At 40.3% G+C, this 11,944-nt stretch overlaps 1 protein-coding gene across 1 annotated transcript in view; it reads right to left on the bottom strand.

Annotated features, from left to right (window-relative positions):
• gas7b (growth arrest-specific 7b) overlaps window positions 1–11,944 on the bottom strand; it is a 59,485-nt gene that overhangs the window by 29,194 nt on the left and 18,347 nt on the right. The window contains exon 2 of the mRNA XM_068304718.1: window positions 6,140–6,257. Within this exon, the coding sequence (XP_068160819.1) occupies window positions 6,140–6,257 (118 nt within the window). The remainder of the gene's footprint in view (window positions 1–6,139; window positions 6,258–11,944) is intronic.

Genomic DNA, 11,944 nt, shown 5'->3' on the forward strand with positions numbered 1-11,944 from the left:
CCCCATTTCAGTACTTGGTGGATGTGTGTGAAATGATATGATGTGTTTAATAATATCGATGATAATAATAATAGTTATTAATATTGAAGCTCTGCTCTGGAGAATGAAACCAACCACCAGGATGAGCTACAGTCCAGTTTGTAACCTTGGAAATTGAATTTTTTTTTTTTTTTAAAGTGTTGTCTTTGTTGAATGATCAATATGTCTACTGAGTTTTACAAAATACAATACACACCAATATATCGAGTGTTGTCAATGATAGTCAATTTATTCACATCATTTTACAAATAACACAAAGGTTTTGTCTGTCATTCAGACAGACATGACGTCCACCAGAATGTGAGTCGAGTTAATGCTAATGCTAGCTCGGCTAGCTTCACTGATTCAGAGTTAATCTCTCTGATACTTGTCAAAAAAAGTAGAAATAAAGTTCCAAACTTTCTTCTCTTTCATTACGTTAATAATAAATATAGGTAATAATAACTGCCTATAAGTGACCATTTCTTTCTAACTTTCTGATCTAGTTTAGCTTCTTCCCTTCTTCCATAAAATCAATCATCACAGTGCACAAGACTCTCCAGCCTCCTTATTATTTTATTGCACCTAAAAGCAACAGTTTTGTGACATTTTGACAAGGATCTGAGTCTTCGAACAAGAAATCACTGGAATTCAGAATCACATTTGTTTAATTTACTCCAGAGAGAACATCCTGTGTTCATGTGTATGGTTTGTTTTCAGAATTACACAGAAAATACTAGATAGATTTTCATTACTTCTGGTGTGACGGTTGAGTGGGTAGAACACAAGAATCCATTCAATGTCGAACTGGGCCTAAATAAGGCAGGAGAAAGTTTGAAAAATTTCCTTAACCCTTTCCTCCCTCATCATGCCTACAGCCACGATAATTCACATGGCTCCACAGGTGAGTCCAAACTGCAGGTGTGTTAAACAAAGTATGTGTAATCCATTCCAATGATGATTGAAGCACAGAATTTGAAGGGTTTGTGACATTTGATGTAGAGATGGTTAAACAGTTGTTACAGAATTACACGTGGGCAGATCTCTAGCCTCGCGCACAACATTCCCTCAAACACTCTTTCAATATAAACTTGAAAATATTATGCTAAAATTATATGTTCAGTGTTCTCGTTAGCGTGCATCCTTGCGTCTTTGACGCACATTTTGTGACAGGGACGCACAATCATCAGACAAAGTGCGTCCCTTGGACGCAAGCTGTAAATATTTACGATTTTTAAAAAAATCAATACTACCTTTATCCGTGATATAATATCGGGAAAAGTGCACTTCCACTCAACCAAAATATTCACAATTTATCCATTTCTCCACTTACATTTAAAACTCGGAAATTGCATTATGTTTTGACCTCGCACTTACATTTAAAACTCGGAAATTGCATTATGTTTTGACCTCGCGCGAGTTTCTCGTCACGAGACTCACCTGTGTGATTCAGCTTTATTAAAATCGACCAAAAGGGAACAGGATGTTTGATCGTTTTACACGCTGCAGTGAGAGAGCAAGGCGTTACTCTTACATTATCACCATGCCTCTGTAAAAGATAAAAGTTGGAAAAAAAACTGTGACAAAGAGTGCTTTCTTGAATAAAAAAATAATCCAAGGTTAACGAAGAAAAAGAGACAGATGTTACTATGAATAGTATGGATAATGATGCAGAAAAAGCCAAGTGTAAACCAGCAAAAATCAAAAACAATTTTACAGCAATGGACACCATTGTTTCAATGGGCGAGGCACGGCTAAATGTCAGCAGAAAAAACAATAAAAAATTGATCTTTGACCAAGCAAGTAGGTCAGGGTAAAATTTTTAATTCAGGTGTCGCGGGATGTTGTCATCTGTGAGTGCCTCGGTTCTAGTTGTCAGTGTTTGTGTGTTCATCCATTAGTCCCCCAAATATCTTCGCAACCGTTGCAGAAGATATTTGCAAAGCACATTACAATTTTTTTGGACTCGCGAAAATCCTCGAGCTCTAACATAAGAAAACAATAGCATGCGGCTATTTCCTAATGCCGACGGAAATAGCCGAAATGACCCGATGAAACAAAAAGCACATTACTCGGGCGGCAAAGGGGATGAAAATGAGATGATGACCTTCACCTTTAGAAAACTAGGTCAAGGTCAAATTTTAACTTTTGTACACTCAAGACCTGGATAAGATAAAAAACGAGGAAGAAGGCCACTGTGAGTGAGACCGTGGATCAAAGCTACTACTTTGATAAATGAAAGTAGTAACTTTGCAAGTAGGTCAGGGTAAAATTTTGAATTGTGGGGTGTCGCGGGATGTTGCAGTCTCTGACTATTGGTTCTTGTCACATCCCGCATAGGGGATGTATTGTAATTACATCCCTCTTCAAAGCGGTGATGTATTTAAATAGTGTTCGTACGTATGTCCGTTTGTCCATTAGTCCTTAAATATCTTTGCAACCATTGCAGATAGAAAGATGAAACGAAAAGCACATTACTGGGGCGGCAAAGAGGATGAAAATGAGATGATGACCTTGACCTTGAGAGAACTTGGTCATGGTCAAATTTTGACTTTTGTACACTCAGGAACCGGGTGAGATAGAAAGACGATGGAGAAGGCCAGTGTAAGACTATAGCTGGGCTTGCGCTAGCCATTTGCGACTTCGCCATAGGCAAAGTAATTCCAGAGTGGCTACAAGGTTTTTAGACTGTGTAGTCACAGTGGCGTTCTTATTTTTAGGAAAAAAAGGCTCAAACTTACAACTTTTTTGGACTCGCGAAAAAACCCTGAGCAATAACATAAGAAAACAATAGCATGCGGCTATTTCCCCATGCCGACGGAAAAGTGACCCGAACGCTCCCGATAATTAAATATGCACTCGGGTCCTGACCTCCTTTTGTCCAATAAAAAAAAAAAGGATTCTATTTTTACAAGCTAAACCCGCGAATTAGTGTACGACAAGGCAAGGAAGATCAAATCAAAAGAAAATGGGAAAACAGTGTGTTACAGTAGATTTTGTGTAAAAATTCTAATTGAACAACAAATGGTGAATGCTGAGAGGGGGTAGGAGTGGTGACAGACTGATCGGAAGGTAAATGAAAAATATTATCAATACTTTTTTGTAGTCTTAGACTTTTGATCCCTATGACTGGCAGGAATAACCAGCGATGCATGTAAATGTGTATTCACCTCGATTTCTATTTTTCATGCCTTTTTAAATTGAAATGAAAAATCATATTATCGAATTTAAAAAAAAACTAAACTATGGCATACCAATGGTGTTGCCCAAGTCAAAGTTAAAATGTCTTCTAGTGCAAGTAAAACTTACAAGTAAACATTGAGTAATACCAAGAATCAAATTTATTAAAATCAAGTGTCTAAGTCAAAGATAAAATGTCTTCTAGTCCAAGTAAAACTTACAAGTTAACATTGAGTATTATTTTGTAAGACTGTATCTTCACATAGTGAGTGCAAGTTTTCAATTATTGAATCTCACATTTATACCTGCATAAAGTAGGATAGAAATAAAGATAGTTAAGCTTGAACTGTTGACTTTAGTGTATTTTTGTAGGTAAACTGAACAGAAGATTTTGCCCTCAAAATGCAGGAAAACAACTCCATTTCCTGTGAGGCAGTATCTCACTCACAGCCCCCCATGACGAGCCTTGTTTTACACCCCCCAACATTTGAAAACTTGCATTCACTATGGGAAGATACAGTCATTCAAAATATTACTCAACGTTTACTTGGAAGTTTTACTTACTTAGAAGACATTTTAACTTTGACTTAGACACTTTGATTTTAATAAATTTTATTCTTGGTATTACTCAATGTTTACTTGGAAGTTTTACTTGCTGTTATAGCAAGCCACTGTCTTGGACACAGAATGTGGCTTTTTGTGGCTTACTCAATTCTTTTACACTGAGCCACAGTGGCTTAGTCATAGATCAAAGCCAGTGCTTTGATCTATGAAAGTAGGTCAGAGCACTAGCCCTGATCTTTGACCAACGCAAGTAGCTCAGGGTAAACCATTGAATTCAGGAGTGTCTCGGGATGTTGCAATCTGTGACTGTCTTGGTTCTAGTTGTCAGTATTTGTGTTCTTGTCCGTCCGTCCGTTCGCCCATTTGTTCGTCCGTTAGTCCCTCAAATATCTTCACCACCGTTGCAGATAGAAAGATGAACAAAAAGCACATTGCTCGGGCGGCAAAGGGGATGAAAATGAGATGATGAACTTGACCTTGAGAAAACTAGGTCAAGGTCGAATTTCAAGTTTTGCACACTCAGGAACCAGATAAGATAGAAAGACGAGGGAGAAGGCTTGTGTGAGTAAGACCATAGATCACGGCTAGTGCTTTGATCTACCTATGCTTTGATTTTCTACTAACCTATGAAAGTAGGTCAGAGTAAAATATTGAATTCAGGGGTGTCGTAGAATGTTGTAGTCTCTGACTGCTTTGTTGAAGTTAGATTTGATTACATATACTTTAATGATCCAACACTGGCAAATTCACAAGCTTTAACTGTTACTTCAGCCAGATTAGTTCAGGGCACACGGGTGAAATCATGTAGAGGACAGTAGCCCCTTCTGACTGTCAGGGAGAAAAGGGTTAACATCACAAGATGTCTTTTCAACATTTTCACTAATTCTACTGAACTATTTAAGATAAAACCTGTTGGAGGAGTGAGACAGGGCCAGAAAAGATGAGCAGATGTGTCCGATTCCTTGACCTTGTTGAATGTATCCTCTCTAGTGAGTGGGGTTTTTTTTGATAATGTTGGTTTTCTTCAGGATGCAGCTCAGTAAAATTTGAACACATGAAAATTTGACACCAAAACCAAATCAGCAGTTTCAGCTACAATTGGATCCTTTTGTTCTTATTAATCAATGTCAGATAAGTCATTTTTCCATAAGCCCGATAATGTTAAATATTCTGGATCACCAGACTCACATTATCATTTGGATCCAGATAAGACTCTGATATATAATGGATCTTATCAGAATGTCATGATGCCATTTTAACATTGTGACACTATCTATGATGATGGAAAGAAAGCACATTTTCTTCATAATTCTTTTTACATTTGCCAATAAAAGACGTCAGTACGATCAGTCAGGTTTTACAGCAAGGTCACCGGGACGGTGAAGACGGAGACAACAGAGGGCACAAGTGTGTGTGTGTGTGTGTGTGTGTGTGTGTGTGTGTGTGTGTGTGTGTGTGTGTGGGTGTGGGCGTGCGTGCATGTGCATGTTTGTTCTCAGGCAGACACTGAGTGCTGATTGTGTCTACAGAAACAAGGCACCATCAACAGTATGAGTGATCGTACTCCTCCATCCCTCACTGGTACCATCCCTGCTATAGAGATATGGAGTGTGTGTGTAACTGGATCATTTTTAAATTCCCTAATAGGTAACTAGATAAATTCTTAATCAAAAGCATTGTTTTATGGTTAATCTAAAATGAAGCTGAGCAGTGAGAAAAAAACAAAATCATTTTGGGTGCCACCTTTAACAAGGTGTAAAGCATTTAATCTGTTTTCCACTTGTGTTTCACAAATCGGACATCAGTTCCACTTGTGAGGAGTACAGAAATATCCAATAGACATCATGCCGAGAATAAGTATTGCTATAAGAAATGGGTAAGCTTTAAACTCCTGGGAGAAGCGGAATAATTTTTTAGCACTTTAACCCGGCTAACTGGAATAAAATGAAGATACAGTTTATGGAAAATTAACTTGAATAACATTTAAATGGAATATTTAAATGAGTCAACCCTGTTTCTGCCTTATGTAAAGGCAAAGCCTCACTAATTGTTTTATTGTTTTCTGCATAAACAGGATGTAATTCAAATCTAGTGGTTTAATAATCACACTTTTCTGATATGCTTTCAGTAAAATACAGTTAACTGACATCATCAATGGCAGGAAAAAAAGCTCAGGTATCTTTAACATATTCAACGAGCTGAAACACTGTGGAGGTACAGCACCATTAGCATGTGCTAATTCTAGTTGCAGCAGCTGCTGAGGATTCAGCTTTTCGGGCAATAAACGCAGCTTTAGATACATTTTGTTTGGGGGTTCAACATATCCCCACTCCTCCAGAAGCCCTCTCAACATTGATTAAATTCTGCTGCCTCTTACCATTATTAGTGGTGTTAACGTAGTATCTGCGTCCCTGTGGAGACATGTAGCATCGCCACTGTGGAGGCAGGGGATCTCTGAGGTCCTCAACAGGAAGCTGACTCAGGGATGCTGTCCTCTGTCAAACAGGAAAAAAAGCAAATGCAGTATTGGTAAAAGGCCTAATGGAGAAATGGCTAATCAGCACATTGGAGGTGACAAGAAACAACATCTACAATAAAAATCTATTTCTCAAGGGTCTATTATAATTGACTGCAGATAAAGACATGAAAGAAAGTTAAATCACTGAGGATCAGACTGCATTTGAAATGTGGAGCACTCAGCTTGGGTTCAATGAGGTTCCAATTTCCTCAAATATTTCACAACCAGAAACCAATGACATCATAGCAGCGCGGGCTAGCTGCTGCTGTGACAGCCTGAACAACAACCTGCCTCTGCAGTTGTTCTGAGACCCGACATGAGAACACAAGAGACCGTGCAGGCAAAACACATCTGCTAGCGATTAGCAGGGAAACAACAGACTCAGGACATTGCAGCACATTATGGAGATGCTGTTTGCAGACTTGAGAGACTTACATTAGGTTCCACAGTAGCCTTGGTTCGGTCATTCATTTTCCTCAGAAATATTTAGTCTTCAAGTAAAACAATCAAACTGTTCATCATCATTCATCATGTTTTGATCGCGTCTGTTTGTCTCTCAGCAGGATTTCAGGTGATCTTCCACTTCTATGAGGGTGTAATATGAGCTGAAGAAGTGGCCATCATCTCCTGTAGCAAATTCAAATCTACAAGTTGGCGCATGGAAGCCTAGCACACTAAATCAATAATCATAATAACCAGAAGGAAACACAAGCAGTCTGCAGACACGTCCCTACAGCGCTGGCGGTTCATAAGTCTTGACTGAGAGCAGATTTTTACACACTAAATTAATTGCGTTGTCTATTTGACCATAATTTTCGTCAGTCCAGTGACAGTTTGACCTGCCTTAACCGGCACCTGATTGGCTTGCTTGAACATTAGTAACTAATAATATTAATTTTACCCTGGGTTAGTCATCATTACTAAACTAAATGAACCTCAATCAACCAAAACAGCCTTGGTTGATTGATCAGGGGCAGTGGGTCACAGGGCTCAAACAAGTTCTTTTTTACATTAAAAAGCTTTCGAATGGAGGTTTAGATGGAAGAAATGCTGTGTGGACATGAACGGTGACACCCCTATCTGAAAAATACAATTTACACAATAAATACTTCCTGGGGCTTTTGACAGTCAACTCTACGTCCAACTAAGACTTGATATTACAACACTTGAGCTGATATTAAGCCAAAACACTGTCAATCATACAATTTTATTATATATTTTTATTCATTTTAATGTTAATATAAGATGAAAGTACTAACCAGGCAAAATATGCCATGTCCTTCTTGGGGCCACTGAGCCTTGCATCCCTGAAAATACAGTGTGCCCTCACTTATTTGTACTTCAACGCTCGCAACTTCACCTCATCACGGATTTTTGGCAGGCAGTCACGTGATACACGCATTCTATTGGCTGACAGCATCCGGAAGTGCGCTCGGTTCTGTAAGTGTTGGACTTACATGAGACACAAAAGTGCTTCAAACAGTCGATAAGAGTGTGGGAAAAGGTAATACAGATAGAAGGTAGTTTTATATCAGTATGGGGATGGTCATAAATGCTTAAATTACCGTAGATAATAAGATAAATAGTTCATAGCTCTATCACGGAATTCATTAATCACGTGTGGTCCCTGGAACGCATTAACCACAAAGAACGAGGGCGCACTGTAATAACATGTAACAGTTGTGACTGGGGAAACCAGTAATCAGTTAACATGGAATTCTTTTCTGGCAGTAAAAATTCTTCTAAGACAACAAGGAGGGGGACTTTGTTAGTTCAGAGACGGTGATGGGAAACAAGAATCCTACTTATCATCACAAGACGCTTGTACTGTTCTCTTTATGTGTTATACTTCCAAAGTGTTGACATGAATAAACAGCCAGCCAAACTCCTTTTCAAGAGCCAGGAAATGAGCGACCTGAAAAAGTGTGATTTTCCTATTATGAAAATCAGACTTTTTCCGGTCTCTACACATACATGATGGTCCTCCCTAACCCGACCAACTCCTAGAATCTGGTAAACAAATGCTTCCTTGATTCAAAGATATTTGGAGTTTCAGGAATTCATGGCCCAAACCAAATCAAAACGATCAAATTTTGCTAGAGTTGCCCTTTGTGACATCACGAACTGCGCTCTGTTATTGGACAGAGTGACTGACAATATTGATTGGTTGACATGCCCAATGACATGGCCATCCCTGAGGGGGAGTTTGTTCAGGCTACGGTAGCATTGTGTGGTAATGTCCAACCTCAGAGCTACACAGTGAAAGTTTCTCAAAAGCTGTTGAACTCAGTTAGCATTTGGTTTACTAGTTAGGTCCACTTCAGTCATGTGTGTGAGTGTGTGTGTACGTGTGTGATTCGTGATGAGGCTACCTAGCGGTGTATGACTTGGCTTAGAGCTACACAATGAAAGTTCCTCACAAGCTGTTGAAATCAGTTAACATTTGGCTTTCTAGTTAGCGCTGCTTCAGTCAGGTGTGTATGTGTGTGTGTGTGTGTGTGTGTGTGTGTGTGTGTGTGTGTGTGTGTGTGTGTGTGTGTGTGTGTGTGTGTGCGTGTGTGTGTCCGCCCGAGGCTATCCCCAGCATCCCCAACACATAACGAGCTACACATTAATTACGAAGTCAGAAAAATTATTTGTTGTTTGCTCCCAGGCTTCCCCTGGTGAGACAGCTCATTGTTGGAGGAAGATGATGGCGTCCACCCCGATGGCAGGCTGGTAGGCGAACTGGAGTGGGTCCAGTGATGGGCTCACCAGACCAGGGGGCAGAGATGACAAAGGACCAGTCGGTGTTGTAAGATGCTGTTGAGTGAGACACCAACTTCTTTTGCACTCGGGTCAAACACTACTCTTATCTGGCCTGGCTTTTGCGGATGGTACATCCCAAAAATAAGTATGTACCAGCATTCCTCATTTTCTTGAAGGGGTGAGGTGCTTCTTCTGCATGTCTGCTGTCAAAGAGCTTTTCCATGAAGGCAACAAACTGTTCTTTCTTTTGGGGATCTTTGTTTAGCATGCGTTGCAAGGAATGGAGACTTAAGAGGCCATGCGCACGTTTATTTAGAAGGCGTGGCCTGGGTGACTTGAACGGTAGAGGTGCGATCCAACTATTTTGCTCATCTCTCTGAAACTCTGCCTTCATAATCTCCAGAAACTTCTCGTCCTCAAAAGACAAGGCAAGTTTCTTATCTTTCTCCGTGCTCATGAATACGTCTTGTCCAAGTTTGTCTTCAGCAGGTACAGCAGAAGCAGGATAACCTGACCGAGGGGAAGGAAGGTAGTGTCTGTGCTCTCCGCCATAGCTTACTTTCATTTTCACACAGATGTGATTCTGACAAGGCATCAGAAAAGACGGACATCTATTTTGTAGGACATTTGGGATTGTAGGCACGGTCGATGCAAACCTCCCCTACTATCACCCACCCTAAATCCAATGATGATTGGGCAAAATGATCATTGTGAGACCCATTAATCTGCTGTCTCACCTTTTCAATATGTATGAGATCTCTCCTGAGTAAGATTAAGATCTGGGTTTCTGGGTCAATCTCTGGAATTGAAGATTGGGATGCCACAGACTTCAAGTAAGCATAAGAGCGAGTGACCTCTGGTGAAGGGATTTCTGATGTGTGTGTTTCTGATGTCATGATGTCATTGCATTTGATTAGTGGAGGTACATCTAGACAGAGTCCACCATTCATTGGTTTGATCTGAAAACCAATTGCTTTTCTTCCAGTCATTTCAGTTGTTCCAGCGATTGCTCTGGTCATTGATGATGGCATACATTCTGACTGAGCGTTCTCAGCGTTCTGGAAAAACTTTGCACCAAGCATATCTTCGCACAAGATTGTGCTGGGAGACCTTCTCTGCAGATCTCAGTGCACCTGGAGGTCACCTCTCGAGGAGAGTTGATTTGCTGCTCTGCATCTGACTCTGTTGCAGGAGACATTACAGGTGAGATGGTGTTGTCTGGGTGTATAGCTGTGCAGTGCTAATTACTCTCACACTCATAGCATTTCAGCTCCACTGGACATTCTCTGGCCATATGAGCAGCAGAACAGCACCAGAAACAACATCTATTCTCTTTGAGTAGTTGCTTGCGTTCTATGAGTGGCTTCACTTTAAAGGCTCTACACATCTCTTAAGGATGAAGTTTATTATGGAGCGGACAGTGCTTAACTGGACTGGTCCAGTTTTTCTTGTATGGCACTGCTTTTTATGCTGTGTTTGAATCTGTAATTGCTGACATATCCGTCTTATGCACTGATATAGCTGTCTTCACACCATCATACTTAGCTGTGGGCCTTTCAATGCGGTATTGACTCAGGGCAGAACAAGGCTGTCTCATACCAGTAGGATGAATGCAGAGAATATCATCTGCAGGCAAATATGTCTTCACAGATACTTACTATCTCATCAGCCGTTTCTTTGTGGTTATCAAGAATTTATGGAAGCACAAACTGTCCCTTATGGTAAAAGCTGGATCGGCTGAGAGGATGATATCATTCTCTTCCTTAAGTGGAAGAAGAGAAAGGAAGAAAGCCAGAGCTCTCTGGTGTCACAGGACCGGACAGTATGAATTCATGTTGCCCCCAAGTGACCTGCGACTACGTGTAATTACATATTCTCTGACAGCAACGCACCAATGTTTTCCATTTGATGGTCTCTGTGGTCACTGGTATATTTGTACTTCAAACGTGCCTTTGAGAAAACAATTTGACTCAACAGTTGAATAATATCCTTCAGTAGCAAGAAGCAGCGATTGATGTTAGCGTGGATTCAACCCAGTATTCCATTAAATAAAATTGGAGCTATTTCCAGTCATGTCAGTGATACAGGATCACATGTTTATGCCCCAAAATAGAAATGGAAGGGGGGGAAGCAAGCCAATAGCACCATCAAACCACAGATATGGTTACAGTGGAGATGCAGTAGATGTAGTATGACCTTCAACAAATCCACACATATTGCTGTTAAGTCAAAAAACATAGTTGACATTCCATTTCCGTGACTGAGTTTATGACCTGAGAAGGAAGTGAGTGAAAGCACAAGATGGTCGATCTGCTACCGGAACCGAAGAGCACAGATGAGCCACTGTCCTCGTTGGTCCACTCTAATGTGTATGTGTGCAATGCTGCATTTAAGTGTCATTATGCTCAACTGGTTACTACCTATGGGAAAATTGGACAAAATAATGACCAGGATTTTTCCTGGTTTTAAATAAATTCAACAATAAGACCTCAAAAGCACAAAAATTGTTCATTTTTTAAAAATATTTAAACAAGAAAGTGATGGGGTTTTTTTTTTAAATCATTAAAAAAATTTTGGGCCCAGTTTTTTAGTGTGTCTTGCACTGTTGGCTATAGTCCGCCCACACTGCTAGGTTTTTTTCGGCTGACTGAGTAGTTTGAATCAACGCAGGAAACTTTTGGCTAGAGCGGTCACTCTGACTGGCTGTTGTCCTAGAAACCGTCAGTGGTGGTGGTGGTGGTGTGGGGTGGGGGTAGCAGGTAGTCATAGGCTTGATTTCAGCTCACATCCCTTTCCTGAAAGACTACCTGCCCTGGGACAAAGTCACTTTGTCATCATCCATTGATCTGCTTTTGAACAACAGAGTAATCCATCCTGGCTGCATTGGCATGACATTATAATTTGAAACATTAAGAT

This window comes from Antennarius striatus, chromosome 21 (genome assembly GCF_040054535.1).
Source record: "Antennarius striatus isolate MH-2024 chromosome 21, ASM4005453v1, whole genome shotgun sequence".
NCBI classification, from domain to species: domain Eukaryota; kingdom Metazoa; phylum Chordata; class Actinopteri; order Lophiiformes; family Antennariidae; genus Antennarius; species Antennarius striatus.